The sequence below is a fragment of the Aquarana catesbeiana genome, linkage group LG12, assembly GCF_042186555.1.
Source record: "Aquarana catesbeiana isolate 2022-GZ linkage group LG12, ASM4218655v1, whole genome shotgun sequence".
Taxonomy (NCBI): domain Eukaryota; kingdom Metazoa; phylum Chordata; class Amphibia; order Anura; family Ranidae; genus Aquarana; species Aquarana catesbeiana.
In genome coordinates, this window is record NC_133335.1 from 224,982,469 (window position 1) to 225,007,152 (window position 24,684).

A 24,684-nucleotide genomic window follows, 5' to 3' on the forward strand; every position below is an offset into this window, starting at 1 on the left:
TACACTCCAAAGATGTGGTTCGCTCTTGTCCTAATGGGCCCAATATGTATGTATGGGAGATGGTGACCTTAAATTGTAAGCTCCTTGATGGCAGGGAATGTACAGTATGTAAAGTGCTGCATAAACCGACAGCACTATATAAAACCCTGTAATAAGAAATAATAGAACTATAATATTATATTGAACACCTATTGCTTGCTATAGTGTTCTATGTGGGATTCCCTGTAAACTTGAGCCTACAGTGCCACCGTGTGCTGGAATTGTGTAACTGCAGGACATGAAATTCTGGCAGGATGTTTTATATTATTATTAAAGAACAAATAAAGTGACGCACTGTGCAGACAACTGTACTGCATCACAATCTACATGGATTCGCAGTGGAGAGTTATATAGGGGCAGGAAAAGAAGATTTGCAGCAGCGCAGAGAATTTCAGGAGAGGACATTTAGGTCCCATTCATGCCTATGCAATGTGTTCCAGCATGCGTTTTTGCGTACCATGCCGTAGGGCAGCCCATTCACTTGAATAGGCAGCCCTACGTGCGACAAACGCACCAAAGTAGTTTCTGGACCTTTTTTCATGAGCAGACCTTGGCGCGTTTGTTTACTGCACAACAAAATGCACGTTTCCTTGCTGTGTTTAAGAAAAATGGCAATGTGCAGTGCGTTCTTTGAGCAGATTTCAGGAATGTGTTTCTGTGTGCGTTTCCAGAAGGCAAAGGTGTGAATGAGACCCCAGATAGAGGAAAGAAGCAGAGTTTTCTGGCAGTGCAGAGTATTTCAGGAGCGGAGAGTTATAGAGAAAGGAGCAGAGTCCTCCAGCAGTGCAGAGTATTTCAGGAGAGGAGAGTTATAGAGAAAGGAGCAGAGTCCTCCAGCAGTGCAGAGTATTTCAGGAGAGGAGAGTTCTGGAGGAAGGAGCAGAGTCCTCCAGCAGTGCAGAGTATTTCAGGAGAGGAGGATTATAAAGGAAGGAGCAGAGTCCTCCAGCAGAGCAGAGTATTTATGGAGAGGAGAGTTATAGAGAAAGGAGCAGAGTCCTCCAGCAGTGCAGAGTATTTATGGAGAGGAGAGTTATAGAGGAAGGAGCAGAGTCATCCAGCAGTGCAGAGTGTTTCAGGAGAGGAGAGTTATAGAGGAAGGAGCAGAGTCCTCCAGCAGTGCAGAGTATTTATGGAGAGGAGAGTTATAGAGGAAGGAGCAGAGTCCTCCAGCAGTGCAGAGTGTTTCAGGAGAGGAGAGTTATAGGGGAAGGAGCAGAGTCCTCCAGCAGTGCAGAGTATTTCAGGAGAGGAGAGTTATAGAGAAAGGAGCAGAGTCCTCCAGCAGTGCAGAGTATTTCAGGAGAGGAGAGTTATAGGGGAAGGAGCAGAGTTCTCCAGCAGTGCAGAGTATTTTGGGAGAGGAGGGTTATAAAGGAAGGAGCAGAGTTATCCAGCAGTGCAGAGTATTTCAGGAAAGGAGAGTTAGGCCCCGTTTACACTTGTGGTGCCCTCTGAAGCGTGATCCATGCGATTGTGGGGTATCTGCGGCATGGCCCCATTCAGATGAATGGGTCATGTTCAACAGGCAGACCTCCAGCACTGCAGAGTATTTCTTTTTTTTATTACTTTAAAGCAGAATTCCAGAAATTCAGCCACTATAAAAAAAGTGCAGGCACACTATGAGTTAAGTCCAAGGAGGTGCATGCCACCTCCTGAGCTTATCTCTATTCACATTTGACAGGTTTATTGCTCTGCCAGAAAGACACTCTAGGATCTGAGAGGAGAAAAGTACTCAGAGCAGCAATGCCCACCCTCCGCCTCTGATACCCATTCATAGACGCCTTTGTATTTTGTGAACGTGTTTACATAATACAAAGGCTTCTGTGAATGGGCAGGAGGAGGGAAGGGCCAGGCATAGCAGCTGCAGCGACTCTCCTGCTTTAAGATGCAGAGCTTTAGAAGGATCAGCATTGGACTCCCAGAACTACAGTGACAGCTGTCTTCTTGGCGTACTATGAAGCTGTCAGATATAAATAATAGAGCTATGCCCAGGAGATGGCATGCACCTCGCTGGACTTCACTCATAGTGTGCCTTTATTTTTTACAAAGGAGCTGAATTCCTGGAATTCGTCTTTGAGGCTGATGGAATCTTTTTTTTTTTGATGTGCAGACACGGTTGCGGTTTTCCTCTCCCCTGTACGTTGCGTTTTATTGCGGAAGATAAAATGTGTTCTCCTCGGATTAAATATTTTTGTTGTTAAATATTTGCCGCAGTTTATATCCGGGGGCAGATTTGTGGCGCGCTGCGTACAAGATGTAACGTATTGCAGTTTCCATATTAATCGTCTATAATTCAGCTAAATGAGATTTCCATCCAAATACTAAATGAAATATATTATTAATGCGGCAGATTAAGGGCCTCAGACTCCTCGTGAATATTCAGCGAAGCGATTGTGCGCCGACTCGCGCGCTCGTAAAACAACTTTCCCGACACCATCAATCCTGAAGAGTAAATGTCCATGGCACAAGGAATGCGTACAGATTCAGAAATGATTCTTCACAATACGAGAAAAAATGTTTTGTGGGTTTTTATTTCCCTTTTTGACTTTGTTACATATTAGAGGACTGAATTAATTTAAATGATTAAAGTGCTCGGCGCTTATAATTAAACTTCCCGACTTTTCATCACAAACACAATCCTATGTTTCCTTTTCTACGTGCGCAAAATAAACGCTAATCCTTTATAAAGGAATTATATATGTATATAAACAAAACAATGAAACCAATATAATAAAATCCAATCAATAAAAGAACAAATGACACAATCCTGAATTCTGCGCAATTGTGCATCTAATCCGTAATCAGAGTAATTCTCTCCTTGCAACTGCAACTCCAAATCCTTCACGCCCCCCCCACCCCGCGCAATATCCAACAGGGAGATAACCCAAAAAATTGGGGGTGCGCGGATTTGGCGGGGTTCACGACATGAGATGTTATTGGCACCGTCTGTTGGATTTCTTTATTTATTGATCAGATTTATTATATTTGTTGCATTTATTTTCCTCTATATGGGATGGTTTGTTTATTTTGCACATGTGGAAAGTATAAACAAGATTGTTCATGTGGTTATTAGTTGGCAACAGAGGGGGGGGAATGTATATCTCCATATACTGGGACTTTAAATGAAGCGGGGTCGTGCGCCTCCATCCCTAATTTATAAATTCAAAAAATAAAAATTTTTTGAATGTGGTTATTAGTTGGGCAGTTCAATTATAAGCACTGAATCCTATTTAATCAATTTATGTTTAACCAATTAAGGACCGAGCCTCTTTCTGAGATGTGTTGTTTACAAGTTAAAAACTTTTTTTTTTGTTAGAAAATTAATTAGAACCCCCAAACATTATACATTTTTGTTTTTCTAACACCCTAGAGAATAAAATGGCGGGCGTTGCAATACTTTCTGTCACACCGTATTTGCGCAGCGGTCTTACGGGCGCACCTTTTTTTTGAGAAAATACACTTTTTTTAATTAGAAAATAAGACAACAGTAAGGTTAGCCCATTTTTTTTTTATATCGTGAAAGATGATGTTATGCCGAGTAAATTGATACCCAACATGTCACGCTTCAAAATTGCGCCCGCTCGTGGAATGGCGACAAACTTTTACTCTTTAAAATCCCCATAGGCGACGTTTAAAAAATTTTACAGTTTGCATGTTTTGAGTTACAGAGGAGGTCTAGGGCTAGAATTATTGCTCTCGCCTCTACCGATCGCGGCGATACCTCACATGTGTGGTTTGAACACCGTTTTTATATGCAGGCGCTACTCACGTATGCGATCGCTTCTGAACGCAAGCTAGTTGGGACGGGGAGTGTTTAACAATTTTTTTATTATTATTATTTATTTTACCTTCTATTTTATTTTTTTACACTGTTCTTTAAAAAAAAAAATGGTGTCACTTTTATTTCTATTACAAGGAATGTAAACATCCCTTGTAATAGAAAAAAAAAGCATGACAGGACCTCTTAAATATGAGATCTGGGGTCAAAAAGACCCCAGATCTCATTTACACTAAAATGCAATACAAAAAAAAAAATGGCCCTTTAAGAGCTATGAGCAGAAGTTACGTTTTGATGTCGCTTCTGCCCTGCAATGATATGGAGACGGGTGGGGGCCATCTTCCCCTCACTCGTCTCCATGTCATGCTTGGTCAGTTTAGGTGGACGGCCATGTCTTGGTAGGTTTGCAGTTGTGCCATACTCTTTCCATATTCGGATGGTGGATTGTGCAGTGCTCCGTGAGATATTTTTTTATAACCTAAGCCTGCTTTAAACGTCTCCACAACTTTATCCCTGACCTGTCTGGTGTGTTCCTTGGTCTTCATGATGCTGTTTGTTCACTAAGTTTCTCTAACAAACCTCCGAGGGGTTCACAGAACAGCTGTATTTATACTGAGATTAAATTACACACAGGTGGACTCTATTTACTAATTAGGTGACTTCTGAAGGCAATTGGTTCCACTAGATTTTAGTTAGGGGTATCAGAGTAAAGGGGGCTGAATACAAATGCACCCCACACTTTTCACATATTTATTTGTAAAACATTTTGAAAACCATTTATCTTTTTCCTTCCACTTCACAATTATGTGCCACTTTGTGTTGGTCTATCACATAAAATCCCAATAAAATACATTTACGTTTTTGGTTGTAACGTGACAAAATGTGGAAAATGTCAAGGGGTATGAATACTTTTTCAAGGCATTGTAGATTATAGGTGTGATAAATGATAGTTGTAGGTGATAGAAGTTCTAGGTAATAATTGATAAAAATTATAGGTGATATGGGTGATAGGTATACTGATATAGATGATAGGTGGTTTAGGATATATGTAATTGTTCTTGATGATGGATTATATGAATTATAGGTGTGATTGATGATATAGGTGATGGGAGTTCCAGGTAATAGTTGATAAATGTTAGGTGATATGGGTGATAGGTACTGTATTGGTATACTAGGTAATAGATTTAGGTGATATAGGTGTACATGATAGCTGATATAGGTGATATAGATTATAGGTGTGATAGTTCACATTTCCAGGACTTGAGAGTTCAAAGTCACATGGCAAGTGCAATGAAGTCACAATGAAGTTGCGTGACTTGGATCATCCTCAGTTGGGAGAGCTTTCTTCTTGGGAAACCAAGGGATAACGCCCCAATGGATTGTGTACAGCGCTCCACCTTATGTTGGTGCTGCTGATGATGTCATTTTATACAGTCATGGGTCTTTAAAGGGACAAATGCCATATGACGTCTGTTTTTTCGGCAGAACGTTGGGCGAGGCCTGGGCACAACTGAAGAAGAGTCTGGCGGATGAGGCTGAAGTCCATCTGAAATTCTCCTCCAAGGTAAATACCGGAACATCGTTTTCCCATCCTCCTCTCACAGATTTCACTGATTTGTTACAATGTTATAATAACATTGTATATAATAAATGCCGCAGGGGGCAGGAACAAAGTGTCATGGGACAGAAGAGAACACTTTCCCATTGATAGTTTCCATAATCTCCAAATTCACTAATTTACTTAATCTAAGGGATTTTGGGGATCTCTGTTTCGATTAGGATCTTCATCCTGCTCCCGATTTGCTGTAATCGATGGCCTGTAGCTGTCAGGTGTGGGCACACTCAGCGCCAATGTGCACTGCACTCGGGGGGGAGAAGAAGCATAGGGGATCATGGATCTGACTTACACCAGATGAATGCCGTGACCGTGGGTGGCGTGGTGGGATTTCAGCAAAGTTCACAAAGTTTAGTTTTACTAAAATTTTGGTAAAATTGTCTTCCGATTTCCAAATATATAAGCTCCATGAAGGTTAAAAATAGAAACCTCATCATAGTCCCTAGTTTTGCCCCTCTCTTTTTAGGGTGTTCTCTTTTATCCTGTTATATTGTCCATAATATAAAGGAACAAGATTAAAGCCAGGGACTCGGCACCCCACTGGAATTTTCGAGAGATACGAGATACCACCTGGTAAGTGTATCTCTTCAGTAGCCACCAAACACTGAACACCACTAAAAGGGAGAGGGGCAGTCCTGAAGCCTTGGTTGAGTTCTGGCTGGAGCTCGGTTTTGGGGGATTTGGAAGGAAGGTTTTAAAGGGCACCTGGAACCATCAAGTGGTGGATGCCCCTATGGGCCCCGGTATATTTTAATAATTTTCCCTTTAAAAAAAAAAAGTTATATTTAAAGGAACCTGACAACACAGTGAGCTCCTCCTCATTTATGGGGCCCGTCAGAGTTCAGTGGGAATCTCTCCCATTGAGGGCTTTTGGCATTCCTGGTTGAAGCTTCTCCATGAACGTTGATATCCTCATCCTTGTCTTCTGAACACGCAGTAGATGAGATCTCTCTCCTCCCTACAGTTACAGAGTGAAGTGGAAAAACCATTACTGAACTTCCGAGAAAACTTCAAGAAGGACATGAAGAAGTTTGACCATCACATCGCCGACTTACGAAAACAGCTGAGCAGCCGATACGCAGCTGTAGAGAAGGTGGGTAAGGGGCTCTGTGATTGGTCGTCATTATTACCCAGATATAATGAATGCACTGTGATTTGTCATTGTTATTGCTCTGATATCATGAATGCTTTGTGATTGGTTGTTGCTGTTACCCAGGTATAATGAATGTGCTGCGATTGGCCTTTTTTATTGTCCTGATATCATGAATGCTTTGTGATTGGTTATTGCTATTACCTGGGTATAATAAATGTTCTGTTAATGGTCACTGCAATTATCCAAGTGTAATGAAAGCTCTGGGATTGGTCGTTGCTGTTACCTGAGTATAATTAAAGTGCTGTGATTGGTTATTTTTATTACCCAGGTATAATGAATGTGCTATGATTGGTTGCTCCTATTACCCAGATATAATGAATGCTCTGTGGTTGGTCATTTCTATTACCCTGGTATAATAAATGCTTTGTGATCGTTATTTTTACTGGTGTAATGATAATGCTGTATTTGGTCATTCTTCTTACCTGGGTTTAATAAAAGCTCTGTGATTGGTCATTGCTGTTACCTGAGTAAAAGAAAAAATCATGGTGTTTGGTCATTGTTATTACTTAAGTGTAATCAATGTGTTGTAATTGGTCATTGCTAATACCCTAGTACAGTGGTCTCCAAACTGCGGCCCGGGAGGGGCATGTGGCCCTTTGCTTGCCTTTATCTGGCCCTTGGGGCATAATTCCTGCCACTGACACAATGATGGGGTGCTATTCCTCCCAGTGATGATGCACTGTTCCTCCCAATGACACCAGTGATGGGGCAAATGCCAAAGATGAGGCCCCTAATATCAAAGATGGGGCATTGTTTACTCCCACTGGGCACAGTCCGGCCCCCCTAAAGGCTGAAGGACAGTAAACTGGCCCTTTGTTTAGAAAGTTAGTATAATAAATGTTCTGTGGTTGGTCATTATTATTACCTAGGGTTATGAATGCACTGTGATTGTTAATTATTATTACCTGGGTATAATAAATGCTCTGCGATTGGTCATTGTTATTACCCGGGTATAATGCACTGCGATTGGTCATTGTTATTACCCAGTTATAATAAATGCATTGCGATTTGTCATTGTTATTACCCAGTTATAATAAATGCATTGCGATTGGTCATTGCTATTACCCGGGTTTAATAAAAGCACTGCGATTGGTCATTGTTATTACCCGGGTTTAATAAATGCACTGCGATTGGTCATTGTTATTACCCGGGTATAATAAATGCACTGCGATTGGTAACTGTTATTACCCGGGTATAATAAATGCACTGCGATTGGTAACTGTTATTACCCGGGTATAATAAATGCACTGCGTTTGTTAAGAACAAATGCGCTGTGACGTATAATGCTGACAATGTTATATTATTTCTCACCTGCTTATCAATGTGTGAAATGTCCTGTGAACCCCTCCCCCCCCCCCCTTAGTTTCCTCCTACATCTATTTATCCCTCCCATATTTTTCCTCCAACAGGCCCGCAAGGCTCTCGCCGAAAGGCAAAAAGATCTGGAAGTGAAAACACAACAACTAGAAATTAAACTGAGCAACAAGACGGAGGAGGACATCAAGAAGGCGCGACGGAAGTCCACACAAGCAGGTAAGAAGCAGTCATGTCACCTCCTTATACCGGAGCGCGGGAATATTCTAGATCTGTCAATGGGGTGGTTTTTTTTGGCCGGGAGGTTTTTATTTTTATTTTGTTTTTGGATTCTTTTTCTTCTGTTTAGTGTTTTCATTTACTTTTGTTATTCTGAAAACATGTCCTATTTTTTCTGGATGGAAATCAGAGAAATGAGAGATTGTTCTCTTCTCCTGTACGGAATGTTCCCAGGAAATGGAAATGTACAAAGTATCTGCCAGAAAAACATTGCTGGTGCCTTTATGGGAGTGAACATATGTCTGGTTGCTCCACCCCAATGGAGTTGGTTGCTCCACCACAAAGTCCTTCTACATATGGTTGATTGCTCCACCCTCATATAAGCTTAAATTTGGTTGGTTGTTCCACCCCCCATGACAGCCAACATATGATTGGTTGTTTTACCTCTATGGCAGTGTACATGCAGTTGGTTGCTCCATCCCATGGCAGCGAAAATATGATTGCTCCATCCCAGTGGCAGTGTATATTTGGTTGTTTGCTACACCCCCTTATGGCAGAGTAAGTATGGTTGGATGTTATTCTTCATGGCAGCACAGATATTGTTGGTTGCTCTGCCTAGGTCACTTGCTTGGCCCAATGGTAGAATACATATGGTTGGTTGCTCCATCCCATGGCAACTTTCATTTGGTTGATTGCTCAGCCCCAAAGGCAGCATACATATAGTTCATTGCTCCATCCCAGTGGCAATGCATATATAGTTGTATGTTATACCCCCCAATGGTAGCATGCATATGATTGGTTGCTCCAGCACAGTGGCACTGGCTGTGTACATATCTGGTTGCTCCACCCCCATGGCAGAATACATATCGTTGGTTGCTCCACCACTCATGTCAGTGTACATACAGTTGGTTAATCTACCCCCCCGTGGCAGCCTACATATGATTAGTTGCTCCACCCCCATGGCATTGTAGATATAGTTGGTTGCTCTATCTCTATGGCAGTGTACATATGGTTGGTTGCTCCACCCCCATGACAGTATACATATGGTTGGTTACAACACCCCCATGACAGTATACATATGGTTGGTTGCTTTGCCCTCATGACAGCACATATATGGTTGGATACTTCTCCCCATAGCAGCATAGATATGGCTACCCAATAGTAAAATACATATGGTTGGTTTCTCCACTCCATGGTAATTTACATATGGTTAGTTGTTCCGCCCCATGGTAGTGTACAAATTGTTAGTTGCTCTGGCTCATTGCACCTTTCATTTGGTGGGTTGCCCCGCCACAAAGGCAGCATACATATGGTCGATTTCTCCATCCCCATGGCATTGGACAATTAGTTGGATTTTCCACCCAATAGCAGCATAGATATTGTTGCTTGCTTTTGTCTACTTGGTAGTAGGGATGGGCTGACTGTTCGAGTTGAACATGAGTTCTACTCGAACATCGGCTGTTCCATCGTTCACCAAAGATCGAACATTATGGGGCGTTCGCGCCAAATTTGAGCGGCGCATCATAGCCCATAATGCACTGCATCATCGCAGTGCTTAGCTGGCTGATGATTGGCCAAGCATGCACTATGACCCGCATGCTTTGGCCAATCACAGCGCCGTAAGCAAACAGAGCTATAATTGGCTCCGGGAGTTAAGTACACGCCCCACACAATATAAGGCCGCCTGCACGTCGGCCCTGTGTAGAGTGTTGCTGGTGTTATAGAGAGATAGATAAAGAGAGAGAGCGTGTCATTTCATTTACTTTGAGCAGGCAGTTTATTCAGTTAGCTAGATCTCACTGCAGACCATTCCTGCTGTACTGTTTATAATCTACTTCAGGCAGGCAGTTGCTTCAGTTAGCTAGTTAGCTGCAGTGTATTTCATATATATATATATATATATATATATATATATATATATATATATATATATATATATATATATCCACCTTATCCAGTTTAGCTAGATCTCACTGCAGACTGTTCTTGCTGTACTGTTTCTAATATACGTCAGGCAGTCAGTTGATTCAGTTAGCTACAGTGTATTTCATATCTATATACAGGCTTGTATATACAGTGGGGACGGAAAGTATTCAGACCCCCTTAAATTTTTCACTCTTTGTTATATTGCAGCCATTTGCTAAAATCATTTAAGTTCATTTTTTTCCTCATTATTGTACACACAGCACCCCATATTGACAGAAAAACACAGAATTGTTGACATTTTTGCAGTTTTATTAAAAAAGAAGAACCGAAATATCACATGGTCCTAAGTATTCAGACCCTTTGCTGTAGCACTCATATATTTAACTCACACACCTGTCTATATAAGACCTTACAGCTCACAGTACATGTCAGAGCAAATGAGAATCATGAGGTCAAAGGAACTGCCTGAAGAGCTCAGAGACAGAATTGTGGCAAGGCACAGATCTGGCCAAGGTTACAAAAAATTTCTGCTGCACTTAAGGTTCCTAAGAGCACAGTGGCCTCCATCATCCTTAAATGGAAGACGTTGGGGATGACCAGAACCCTTCCTAGAGCTGACCGTCCGGCCAAACTGAGCTATCGGGGGAGAAGAGCCTTGGAGAGAGAGGTAAAGAAGAACCCAAAGATCACTGTGGCTGAGCTCCAGAGATGCAGTTGGGAGATGGGAGAAAGTTGTAGAAAGTCAACCATCACTGCAGCCCTCCACCAGTCAGGGCTTTATGGCAGAGTGGCCCGACGGAAGCCTCTCCTCAGTGCAAGACACATAAAAGCTTGCATGGAGTTTGCTAAAAAACACCTGAAGGACTTCAAGATGGTGAGAAATAAGATTTTCTGGTCTGATGAGACCAAGATAGAACTTTTTGGCCTTAATTCTAAGCGGTATGTGTGGAGAAAACCAGGCACTGCTCATCACCTGCCCAATACAGTCCCAACAGTGAAACATGGTGGTGGCAGTATCATGCTGTGGGGGTGTTTTTCAGCTGCAGGAACAGGTAGACTGGTTGCAATCGAGAGAAACATGAATGCGGCCAAGTACAGGGATATCCTGGATGAAAAATCTTCTCCAGAAGGTCCTCAGGACCTCAGACTGTGCCGAAGGTTTACCTTCCAACAAGACAATGATCCTAAGCACACAGCTAAAATAATGAAGAAGTGGCTTCACAACAACTCCGTGACTGTTCTTGAATGGCCCAGCCAGAGCCCTGACTTAAACCCAATTGAGCATCTCCGGAGAGACCTAAAAATGGCTGTCCGACAACTTTTACCATCCAACCTGACAGAACTGGAGAGGATCTGCAAAGAGGAATGGCAGAGAATCCCCAAATCCAGGTGTGAAAAACTTGTTGCATCTTTCCCAAAAAGACTCATGTCTGTATTAGATCAAAAGGGGATTCTACTAAATACTGAGCAAAGGGTCTGAATACTTAGGACCATGTGATATTTCAGTTTTTCTTTTTTAATAAATCTGCAAAAATGTCATCAATTCTATGTTTTTCTGTCAATATGGTGTGCTGTGTATATTATGATTTTAGCAAATGGCTGCAATATAACAAAGAGTGAAAAATTTAAGGGGGTCTGAATACTTTCCGTCCCCACTGCATTGTAGTCCAGCCAAGCCTATACCTGACAGTAGGCCATTACTGGAGTACGTGTTCAAAGACACTTTCAGGCAGGTGACTCAGTGAGGTGCAGTTCATAAAATAAATATCCACTGCATTGTAGTCCAGCCAAGCCTATACCTGACAGTAGGCCATTCCTGGAGTACGTGTTCAAAGACACTTTCAGACAGGTGACTCAGTGAGGTGCAGTTCAAAAAATATTTATCGACTGCATTGTAGTCCAGCCAAGCCTATACCTGACAGTAGGCCATTCCTGGAGTACGTGTTCAAAGACACTTTCAGGCAGGTGACTCAGTGAGCTGCAGTTCATTTAATATATATATATACACAGGCTTGTGGGCTTGTGTGTGTATATATATATATATATATATATATATATATATATATATATATATATATATATAATCTAGCCAAGCCTTTACCTGACAGTAGGCCATTCCTAGAGTGCGTGTTCAAAGACACTTTTAGGCAGGTGACTCAGTGAAGTGCAGTTCATAAAATATATATCCACTGCATTGTAGTCCAGCCAAGCCTATACCTGACTGTAGGCCATTCCTGGAGTTCGTGTTCAAAGACACTTTTAGGCAGGCTGCGCTCAACAAAAGTATCTGTGACGCTTTACAGTATTGTGCCACCACAGCCTAAGGCCCAATTTTTCTGCCCCTGTTTAACAGGTGCATGTAATTACAATTCTTGATATAATATTTCACAGCAGGGCCCGTTCCAGCGCCCACCAAGAGTAACTGTGAGGGCTTACAGTGTTCTGGTACCACCAACACCTAAGGCCCAATTTTCCACAGAGTGTATAGAGCAGGCCATGTAGTATATACAGGTGGTCCCCTATTTTCAAAAATCTCACTTACAAACGACTCCTACTTACTAACGGAGGGAGACAACAGGAAGTGAGAGGAAATCTACCCCTAGGAAGGGAAATTGTCTCCTGTTAATATGGGAAAAAGATGTCTCCTCCACTGATTTATCACCAATCCTTGTTTTCCTTAAAAACCCCAAATTTTCAAAATCCAATTGTCATCGGGACAGAAAGTGAGGTGAAATCTTCTGAACAGGGGCACAGACAGCAAAACAAATGTTACAGGGGTGATAACCCTTACCTATGGTTTCCAAAAAGCTTTAAAATAGATTTTTTGGCTGGAGCTACACTTACAAAATGTACCTGTTCCAAATTACAAACAGATTCTACATAAGAACAAACCTACAGTCCCTGTCTTGTTTTCACCGCCTGTATACTGCTGTTCAGTATATGAGTATATGAGTATATAGGGCCTGGGGGCCCCACGCCTTTTCTTTTTTTAATTTTTGTGCGGGGTTCCCCTTAATATCCATACAGGACCCAAAGGGCCTGGTAATGGACTGGGGGGTACCCATGCCGTTTGTCTCACTGATTTTCATCCATATTGCCAGGACCAGACATTACATTACAGCCACAAGCAGTTTTGAATGACTTTTTTTCCTTTACATAGTTACATAGTAGGTGAGGTTGAAAAAAGACACAAGTCCAACCATAATCACCTAGTGATTATGTGTCAGTATTACATTACATATCCCTGTATGTTGCGGTCATTCAGGTGATTATCTAATAGTTTCTTGAAGCTATCAATGCTCCCCGCTGAGACCACCGCCTGTGGAAGGGAATTCATAATCCTTGCCGCTCTTACAGTAAAGAACCCTCTACGTAGTTTAAGGTTAAACCTCTTTTCTTCTAATTGTAATGAGTAGCCACGAGTCTTATTAAACTCTCTTCTGCGAAAAAGTTTTATCTCTATTGTGGGATCACCAGTACAGTATTTGTAAATTGAAATCATATCCCCTCTCAAGCGTCTCTTCTCCAGAGAGAATAAGTTCAGTGCTCGCAACCTTTACTCATAACTAATATCCTCCAGACCCTTTATTAGCTTTGTTGCCCTTCTTTGTACTCGCTCCATTTCCAGTACATCCTTCCTGAGGACTGGTGCCCAGAACTGGACAGCATACTCCAGGTGCGGCCGGACCAGAGTCTTGTAGAGCAGGAGAATTATCATTTTATCTCTGGAGTTGATCCCCCTTTTAATGCATGTCAATATTCTGTTTGCTTTATTAGCAGCAGCTTGGCATTGCATGTCATTGCTGAGCCTATCATCTACTAGGACCCCTTTAGAAATGTCATTTTGTGCAGGGACTGTTCTAAGCACGGGAAACACGCGCCACTTTACAGGCATACTATAGACACCCCCAGGTACGATATTTAAAGGAATATTTCACTTTTATTTTTTCACTTTAAGCATCATTAAAATCACTGCTCCCGAAAAAACGTCCATTTTTAAAACTTTCTTTTCCATTGATCCATGTCCCCTGGGGCAGGACCCGGGTCCCCAAACCCTTTTTACGACAATAACTTGCATATTAGCCTTTAAAATTCGCACTTTTGATTTCTCACGTTTTGAGTCCCATAGACTTTAACGGTGTTCGAATGTTCGCGCAAACTTTCGGTCCGTTCGCATGTTCTGGATGCAAACCGAACCGGGGGGGTTGTTCGGCCCAACCCTATTTGGTAGCATACATATGGTTGGTTGTTTGGCCAATGGCACCATAGAAATGGTTGGTTGCTCAGCCCCCCACAAAAAAAAAGATTGTAGCTGGAATATCAATATCTTAGTATTTTTAGGTAAAATTTCCAATGTTTTTTTCCATTGGCCCATCCCACTTCCCCAGCTCCTCCCCTTAGAGAAGTGATTGGAGGAAGTTTTATCCACCACCACTAAAGAATCCTTCCCAACTTTAGAAGAACTCCACCTGATGTCACCGGTGCCTCTAACTGTCCGGTACATGTGGAGAAGGATCTGGGGGTTTTGGTAGATCATAAGCTTAATAATAACATGCAATGCCAAGCTGCGGTTTCCAAAGCGAGCAAAGTCCTTTCTTGTATTAGGAGAGGTATGGACTCCAGAGAGAGAGAGAGAGAGAGATATCATTTTGCCCCACTGTACAAATCATTAGTAAGACCTCATATGGAATATGCAGTCCACTTTTGGGCACCAGTACTCAAAAGGGATATCGGGGAACTGGAGAAAGTGCAGAGAAGGGCAACCAAACTGATAAGAGGCATGGAGGAGCTCAGCTATGAGGAAAGATTAGAGGAACTGAATTTTTTCTCTCTTGAGAAGAGAGGATTAAGGGGGGATATGATCAACATGTACAAATACATAAGGGGTCCATATTGCAGTGCTGTGTCTTAGCCTAGGCCGACAAGGCCCAGGCCTAGGGCGGCACTTTGCGGGGGGCAGCAAAAGGCCGCCTCCACCCCGCATGAACAAAAGCCCCCTACCTCCTCCCGGCTCCTGCACAAAAGCAGTCCCCGGCGGCTGTCTCGGCTTTGCGCAGGACGGGTGCAGTCTCCGTTCGGCTGGGTTTGAGCAGAGGTACACCTCGGCTGTGCTCGGCCGGGGGGGGGCGCTCCCTGCTTGGGAGGGGGCAGTCTCCGCTTACCTCGGCTGTGCTTGGGAGGGGGCGGGCTCATCTTGGCTGCGCTCGGGAGGGGGCGGGCTCGTCTCACCTCGGCTGCGTTCGGGAGGGGGCGGGCTCGTCTCACTTCAGCTGCGTTCGGGAGGGGGCGGGCTCGTCTCACCTCAGCTGCGTTCGGGAGGGGGCGGGCTCGTCTCACTTCAGCTGCGTTCGGGAGGGGGCGGGCTCGTCTCACCTCAGCTGCGTTCGGGAGGGGGCGGGCTCGTCTCACCTCAGCTGCGTTCGGGAGGGGGCGGGCTCGTCTCACCTCAGCTGCGTTCGGGAGGGGGCGGGCTCGTCTCACTTCGGCTGCGTTCGGGAGGGGGCGGGCTCGTCTCACCTCAGCTGCGTTCGGGAGGGGGCGGGCTCGTCTCACCTCAGCTGCGTTCGGGAGGGGGTGGGCTCGTCTCAGTAGATTGCTTTAAAAAAGGCCCGGGATTCTTTCCTAAATGTACAGAATATAACTGGGTACTGACATTTATAGGTAAAGTTGCTCCAGGGAAAATCTGATTGCCTCTCGGGGAGATCAGGAAGGAATTTTTTCCCCTGGTGGAGCAAATTGGATCATGCTTTTCTGGGGTTTTTCGCCTTCCTCTGGATCCACTGTGGGTATAGGATTGTGTATACGAGATTGTATTTTTAATTTTTTTTTGGTTGAACTTGATGGACTTGTGTCTTTTTTTTTAACCTGACTAACTATGTGGAGAAATTTGAATAGCTGTGGGCAGAGTCGTTGCTGATCAGATTCTATCCAGGAAAACGTAAAGAAGCTTACCATCATCCGAGTTGCGTGCAGACACATAGTTTGTCAGGGTATCAGGAGATTGTGCCTTAGCTGCTCCCCAACTGCAGTAAAAATATAATTTCTTGTATGAAATGTCATCTCTGCAGGGATAATCAGACTTCTATTTAACGCTCCTCGCTCTTCTCTTCGCCACAAACCTGTGATAATACCTGAGCTGTATAAAGACAAAGTTGTTAGAGAGGTTCCTAGACGGATTTCTGGGTGACCTTCGCACGGTTCTCCCTTCCTTCTCCTCTCCACACCGGCTTTGATGTACGCTCGGCTGTGATATAATGAGCTCCGAGCCGCCATCTTGTCCCGCCGCACTCCGTCTTACTGTAAGCGGTCTCCTGGCACAAAGTCGATATCTAATTCTCTGTGAAGCGTCTCCGGCGATGATTGGGAATAATGGATTGTCTGCTGGCGAGTCGGGTGCTCCTATCGCCGCCTGTCGGATGTAATGAAATATTCTGCTTTAACGGTTCTTGAATCAGCGACGGGCGTCCATCAAACAGCGCGTGAGCGTCGATCGTGGGCCTGAGGACGCTGCCGCCTCTCTGTGATCAGTGGAATAATTCTCCCTTATTGATGGTCAGTGTCTGGCTGCTCCTTTATTTTTCATAATAAACTTTTATTAACTTTGTGTCCGTGGAAGGAAGAGAAGGTATATCAGAGTCAATATATAAACCTAGCGATGTGTGTACAGCTCTTGCATACATCACATAGGAGAACAATGTATTCCAACAAGAAAAATACTGCGCAAAAACGAAGGGGCCACATTGGGATGGGGGTGGGGGGGAGGGGGGGTTGACATTTTTCCTGCTCAAATACCTGGGTCGCTGGTGGTGGTATGGCCCTTGTAGGGCGGGCGGACTCTCAATGGGTATATGGTTTAACAAGTTATACTGTAAAATACGATCTGAGGTTGTCTACAGTTAATGATCTAGAGCAGGGGTCTCCAAACTTTCTAAAAAAAAAGTGGCCAGTTTATTGTTCTTCAGATTTTAGGGGGGCCGGACTGTGGCCAGCGGGAGTGGAAATTTTCTGAGCATCAGTGGGAGTAAGCATCGTTATTAGGAGAAGGAATAGTGCCCCATCGTTGGTATCATTGGGAGGAATAGTGCCCCGTCGGTGTCATTGGGAGGAATAGTGTCCCATCAGACACGGTGGAGGAGAGATAGGCTGATACGTTTTGCACTTTCGGCGCTTATTCATTCATGTACGAAATGTGTCAACCTCTCTCTCCTCCACTGTCTCTTGTCCTGCTATGGATTTTATGTCTAATGTACAATAAAGTGGATCATTAGGGAGTGCGGCCGTCTGGACATTCTTCTTGTGCCCCATTGTTGGTGCCAGTGGAGGGAATAGTGCCCCATTGTTCATATCTGTGGAAGGAATAGTCCTCCATTGATAGTCTCAGTGGCAGCAATAGTGACCCATCGATGGTGCCAGTGGAAGTAATAGTGCCCCATCGGTGGTGTCAGTGGAAGGAATAGTGACCCATTATTGGGGTCAGTGGAAAGAATAGTGCCCCATCCTTGGTATCAGTAGGAAGAATAATAGCCCATTGTTGGTGTCAGAAGAAGGAATGTTGCCTTGCATCAGTAGGAATATGCCCCAAGGACCAGATAAAGGCAAGCAAGGGACCATATCAGTCCCACAGGCCATAGTTTAAAGACCACTGGTCTAGAGCAATGGTTCTCAATCCCTTTTTAAACCAGACCCGGTAAATTCTTCCAAAACTTTGCATGCCCCAACAGTAAAGCTTAACGGATTTACTCACACAGGCTCTGGATGGGGCTGGTTGTCACTGTGGGGGATTGTGGAGGTGGTTTGGGGTCTCTGCAGTTGACTTGGTGGCCTTGTAGGGGGATGAGGTATCTGGAGTGGAATGGGGATCACTGCTGGAGGTTGAGAGCCCTATGAAGGGCTGGAGGCTCTGCAGCAGGCAGGGGAGCACTGTGGGAGGTTGGAGGCACTGTGGGACACTGTTGGAGGTTAGGAACACTATGGAGGGCTGGAGGTTCTGCAGCAGGTGGGGGGGGCTGTTGGGGGTTGAGGGGGAACTGTGGGACACTGTTGGAGGTTGGGGGCACTATGGAGGGCTAGAGACTCTGCAGCAGGCAGGGGGCACTGTGGGGGGGGGGGGGGGGACTGCAGGATATTGCTGGAGGTTGGGGGCCCTATGGAGGGCTGTGGGTTCTGCAGCATGTAAGGGGGCACTGTGGGACACTGTTGGGGGCACAATTAAAGGCTGGAGGTTTTGCAGCACTTAGGGTGGCACTGTGGGAGGTTAAAGGGGCACTGTGAGACACTGTTGGAGGTTTGGGGCACTATAGAGGGCTGTAGGCTCTGCAGCTAGTAGGGGGGGGGCACTGTGGGGGGTTGAGGGGGCAGTGTGAGACACAGTTGAAGGTTGGGGGCATTATGGAGGGTTGCAGGCTCTTCAGCAGGTAGGAAGGACTGTGGGAGGTTGGAGGCACTGTGCGACACTGTTGGGGGCACTATGGAGGGTTGGAGGTTCTGCAGCAGGCAGGGGGGCACTGTGGGGGGGGGGGGGGACTGCAGGATATTGCTGGAGGTTGGGGGCCCTATGGAGGGCTGTAGGTTCTGCAGCATGTAAGGGGGCACTGTGGGACACTGTTGGGGGCACAATTAAAGGCTGGAGGTTTTGCAGCACTTAGGGTGGCACTGTGGGAGGTTAAAGGGGCACTGTGAGACACTGTTGGAGGTTTGGGGCACTATAGAGGGCTGTAGGCTCTGCAGCTAGTAGGGGGGGGCACTGTGGGGGGTTGAGGGGGCAGTGTGAGACACAGTTGAAGGTTGGGGGCATTATGGAGGGTTGCAGGCTCTTCAGCAGGTAGGAAGGACTGTGGGAGATTGGAGGCACTGTGCGACACTGTTGGGGGCACTATGGAGGGTTGGAGGTTCTGCAGCAGGCAGGGGGGCACTGTGGGAGGTTGGAGGCACTGTGGGAGGTTGGAGGCACTGTGGGACACTGTTGGGGGCCCTATGGAGGGTTGGAGGTTTTGCAGCAGGCAGGGGGGCACTGTGGGACACTGTTGGAGGCACTATGGAGGGTTGGATGTCCTGCAGCAGGCAGGGGAGCACTGTAGGAGGTTGAAGGCACTGTGGGACACTGTTGGAGGTTACATTTAACTTCATTGGTGATCCATCAGGGAGGGTGACACCAGGGGCGGACTGATAACTCATGGGGCCCCCGGGCAATAGGAGATTATGGGGCCCCCAGGCAATCAGAAATTATGGGGCCACACAGTATACACACACACTGTATACAATCACACAGTATACACATTATTATTATTATTATTCAGGATTTATATAGCGCCAACAGTTTACGCAGCGCTTTACAATATAAAAGGGAGACAATACAGTTATAATATAATACAATACAATACAATAGGATTAAGAGGGCCCACACATACATGTACACAGACAGATGTAAAAAAAAACACAGATTTATACATACTATCCCTGGTTTTAATGAGGCTGGCAACCTTGATGGGGCCCCCTAGTGGCCCAGGGCCCTCGGGCAGTGCCCGAGTGGCTTAATGGTCAGTCCGCCCCTGGGTGACACCATCATTTGGTTTTGAAATGGTTTTGGCAGTTGGGTCAAGCTGGGAGTTTCATTGGGGGGATATCCCTGCTCTCCAAGACGTTAAAGAAGCAAAGATTGGACCCAACTTGGAAGACTAAACTGAAATCTTAGTTTTCGGTGGAATTAATCTTTACTAACAGAATTGTAGAAATTGATTGCGCTATAAAATCAGAATCTTGTTTTTGTGAGATTCTGCTGTCACCTAGTGGACGAAATCCAGATTAATTGTATGACCGATCTGCACATAGAGATGTAATTTCCACATTTATTGTGTATATTCTGCTCTTTTCATTATTTATGTTTGTGAAGAATTATTGTCATCGACCTACCAAGCATAATTGATTGAAATTCCAGCAATGACTGTATAAAATGAAGAACATTTGTCATCAAACCTCTAGTCCCCCTCCTCCTTCCCCTCCAGGTTCTGCGGTTACATTGTGACTCATTACACAAACCACAATTTTCTCAGTAATCTTTAATAGAACATCGATACAAAATAACATGAATTGTGTATGTTTTCTTCTAGGGGACGACCTGATGCGCTGTGTGGACCTCTACAACCAAGCGCAGTCCAAATGGTTCGAAGAGATGGTGACCACCACTCTGGTAGGTCTTTCATTTTAATATTTAGGAGTATATAGGATTTTTTTTTTTTTTTATGTTTAGGACCAAAAAGCATTTAGTAAGAGTTTACACATTACAGCCCCCCCTAGTGGCCTCACCCCTACCACACAGCCCCAAAGTCTGCATCTTCTTTCTGTTCATAATACAGAACCCCCTAGTGGCCTGACCTCCACCACAGAGCCCCATAGTCCACGCCTCATTTCTATTCATAATAGAGTCCCCCTAGTGGTCTGACCTCCACCACAGAGCCCCATAGTCTGCACCTCTTTTCTATTCGTAATACAGCCCCCCTAGTGGCCTGACCTCCACCACACAGCCCCAGAGTCTGCATCTCCTTTCTATTCCTAATACAGCCCCACCTAGTGGCCGGACCCCCCCCACACAGCCCCATAGTCTGCGACTCCTTTCTATTCATAATACAGAACCCCCTATTGGCCTGACCCCCAGCACAGAGCCCCATAGTCCTCACCTCCTTTCTATTCATAATACAGCCCCCCTAGTGGCCTGACCTCCACCACAAAGCCCCATAGTCAGCATCTTCTTTCTGTTCATAATACAGAACCCCCCAGTGGCCTGACCTCCACCACACAGCCCCATAGTCCTCACCTCCTTTCTATTCATAATACAGCCCCCCTAGTGGCCTGACCTCCACCACAAAGCCCCATAGTCAGCATCTTCTTTCTGTTCATAATACAGAACCCCCCAGTGGCCTGACCCCCACCACACAGTCCCATAGTCCGTGCCTCCTTTCTTTTCATAATACAGCCCCCCTAGTGTCCTGACCTCCACCACACAGCCCCATAGTCTGCACCTCCTTTCTATTCATAATAGAGCCCCCCTAGTGGCCTGACCCCCCCACACAGCCCCAGAGTCTGCACCTCCTTTCTATTCGTAATACAGCCCCACCTAGTGGCCTGACCTCCACCACACAGCCCCAGAGTCTGCACCTCCTTTCTATTCATAATACAGCCCCACCTAGTGGCCTGACCCCCAGCACACAGCCCCACAGTCTTCAGCTCCTTTCTATTCATAATACAGCTCCCCTAGTGGCCTGACCCCCACCACACAGCCCCATAGTCCTCACCTCCTTTCTATTCATAATACAGCCCCCCCCCCCCAGTTTCCTGATCCCCACCACACAGCCTCAGGGTAAGGCGGATTGAAAAATCCGGAGTGTTGTTGCCATGGTTTCAAGAAGCAGAAGTTCGATTTCTCTGTGTTAATAAATGTCAAATGTCTTCGGGTTGGAATGGAAGAGCGATGATTCAAATGGGTTTTTAGAGCCTTTGGGTGTTCAATATAAATGGCACTAAGTGAAAGTATAAAACACCCGGAATGGGGCGATGTTCCTCTGTAATCCTGATTTCTGTTCCCGCAGGAACTGGAGCGATTGGAGGTGGAGCGGGTGGAGATGATCCGGCAGCACCTTTGTCAGTACACACAGCTACGCCATGAAACGGACATGTTCAACCAAAGCGTGAGTCCCCCGAGATGTTCATGTTCTGTCCAGTGCAGGGCGTTTAATGCACTCATTGATGTCCGTTATGCCGCATGCTAATGTGCGTTGCGTTATGGCAACCTATTCAATCGAATGGGATCCCTAATGCACCAAAAAGGTGTATCTACTTTTTTTTTTTTTTTTTCATGCAAGTGTGTTCGTGGAATGCAACAACCACACATTCGTTGGTGAGGTGCATTGGGGTGCCATTAAGAATGAATGGCTCCATGGCAGACCACCAAGGAGATGACCCTAAAGGTTGGGTTCAGTATTGCACACTGGTGTGTTGCGGTGCCATTCACTCTTAATTGCACCCCAAAGCAACTTGCCAACTGCTGTGCCTTGCAGCACACCCCGATGTCTGGTATCACACTACTGTGCGTTGTGGAGTGCTATGCTACAAAAAATAAAATACATCCACAATTTTCAATCCCATGAATGCTTTCTGTGCTGGTAACAGTGGAGTTGAGAATCGAGCCCCTCGGAAAAGGTTCATTGTCGGCATCCAGTGACATACCGCACCCCAAGATGTGAATTGTCACCTGCACTGGCCATTCCCAAGCTCAGTGACATTGTGTACCCCCAGATCCCGATCATCACCTGCACTGGCCATTCCCAGGCTCAATGACAATGTGTACCCCCAGATCCCGATCATCACCTGCACTGGCCATTCCCAGGCTCAATGACATTGTGTACCCCCAGATTCCGATCATCACCTACAGTGGTTATTCCCAGCCTCAATGACGTTGTGTACCCCCAGATTCCAATCATCACCTGCAGTGGTCATTCCCAGCCTCAATGACATTGTGTACCCCCAGATCCCAATCATCACCTGCAGTGGTCATTCCCAGCCTCAATGACGTTGTGTACCCCAAGATTCCGATCATCACCTACAGTGGTTATTCCCAGCCTCAATGACATTGTGTACCCCCAGATTCCGATCATCACCTGCAGTGGTCATTCCCAGCCTCAATGACATTGTGTACCCCCAGATCCCAATCATCACCTGCAGTGGTCATTCCCAGCCTCAATGACGTTGTGTACCCCAAGATTCCGATCATCACCTACAGTGGTTATTCCCAGCCTCAATTACATACCGTACCCCCAGATCCTGATCATCACCTGCAGTGGCCATTCCCAAGCTCAATGACATTGTGTACCCCCAGATTCCGACCATCACCTGCAGTGGTCATTCCCAGGTTTTATGACATACCATACCACCAGATTCTGATCGTCACCATTCCCAGGCTTAGTGACATACATAAGCGTGCGCACAGGGTGCACTGGCTGTGCCTGGGCACACCATAATCACCCTGTGCGGTGTCAACAGTGCTGCTGATAAGGCAGTACAGCCAGCCCTCCTGTACTGGGCCCAGGACCCATCAGTTCAAAAGGGGGGCCTGGGCAGGAGGGTCGGCTGTACTGATTTAGTGCAGACACTGATCCTCTTCTGCCTCCCCCTGCAGGGCTGCCTGCTTCTCCTCCTCTCCCTCCAGCTGCACTGCAAGGGGATTGGTTCTAGCACATGCGCCCCTTCCATCTGCTGTCTGGGCTCCCATGTATGCCCCTCCCCCCCCCCCCCCGCATCACTACCGGCTTCCTTCTTTTCCTGTTTTCCTGCCAGCACACAGGGGGATACCATTTACTGGCCCCTTCGTTTCCTAAATGAACACAGTGAGCGATCGGTACTAATCCCTCCTGTGTCCATTCATCACTGAAGCATAGTGAACTATGCTTACTATGTTTGTGAATGAGCAGGAAGCCTCAGAGCGCTTCCTATTCATTAATCCAGGGGTAGGCAACCTCGGCCCTCCAGCTGTTTTGAAACTACAAGTCCCACGAGACATTGCAAGACCCTGACAATCCCAGGCATGGCTCCTAGAGGCAGAGGCATGATGGGATTTGTAGTTTCACCACAGCTGGAGGGCCGAGGTTGCCTACCCCTGCATTAATCTGTGCAGCTGAGGCTGTAGAGAAAGGGACTGATAAATCTATGTCCTCCATCACTTTTGGCCGGGGGGGGGGGGGCCTTGTCAGGTAGGCTGTACGGGGCCCCCGTGATTTCAAACAGCAGCCCTGGGTGCCAATTCACCCTGCTTCCTGGCGTCCCCTGTCTTTCACCTGCAGTGCTTTCAGCTTCCCTCCTCTCCTCTCCTGCTGGCTGCTGTGGGGGGATATTTCAGGTTGGATGAATGAATGAACACAGTGAGTGATCTGTACCGATCTGTCCTCTTGTATCTTGAGCCTCTCTCAGAGAGGCTTAAGATACAAGAGGACCGACTCACCTTGCATGTAAAAGTCAAAACTAAGGACTAGGGTTTTCCCGATAGCACTTTTTTAGGACCGAGTACAAGTACCAATTTTTTTTCAAGTACCTTTTTTTTCAAGTACTCGCCGATACCGATTACCGATACTTTTTTTTTTTAATGTCACGTGACAGTGGGTTTTTTTTTTTTAACAATGCTTTCTTTTTTTTCGGGGGGGGGGTGAACGGTGTCTGTGTGTTTTTTTTGTTTTTTTTTTATTTACAATTTTTATTTTTTACAATAATATTTTTTTTATTCTTTATTGCAATATGTGTATTTTTTTTTTTTTTTTTTTAATCAGCCCTGTTGGGCGGCTTTGGTGAGATATCAGGGGTCTTAACAGACCCCTGATATCTCCCCCTTGAGACATAGAAAGAGATCGAGGATAGAAATTCCCCAGTCCCTTTCTCTGCAGCCTCAGCTGCACTGAGAATGAATGGAGAGAAGACCGCGGCTCCTCTCCATTCATAAACTGACACATCGTAATCACAGGAGATTACAATGTTCAGTTATGTGAATAGACAGAGTCAGCTGACTCTGTCCATACACAAAGGAAGGAGGAGGGGGACTGAGGAACGGAGGGGGACAGCGGAGAGGCACGGCAGAACGGAGGGGACAGAGAAGGAGAG

General features: G+C 45.6%; 1 protein-coding gene across 3 annotated transcripts in view; it reads left to right on the forward strand.

Annotated features, from left to right (window-relative positions):
• Nucleotides 1–24,684, forward strand: part of GAS7 (growth arrest specific 7) — a 156,173-nt gene that overhangs the window by 117,964 nt on the left and 13,525 nt on the right. For all 3 annotated transcript variants that reach the window (XM_073606787.1, XM_073606786.1, XM_073606785.1), the window contains exons 9-13: nucleotides 5,306–5,384; nucleotides 6,400–6,528; nucleotides 7,998–8,121; nucleotides 20,154–20,233; nucleotides 21,630–21,728. In XM_073606787.1, coding sequence (XP_073462888.1) covers nucleotides 5,306–5,384; nucleotides 6,400–6,528; nucleotides 7,998–8,121; nucleotides 20,154–20,233; nucleotides 21,630–21,728 — 511 coding nt within the window. The remainder of the gene's footprint in view (nucleotides 1–5,305; nucleotides 5,385–6,399; nucleotides 6,529–7,997; nucleotides 8,122–20,153; nucleotides 20,234–21,629; nucleotides 21,729–24,684) is intronic.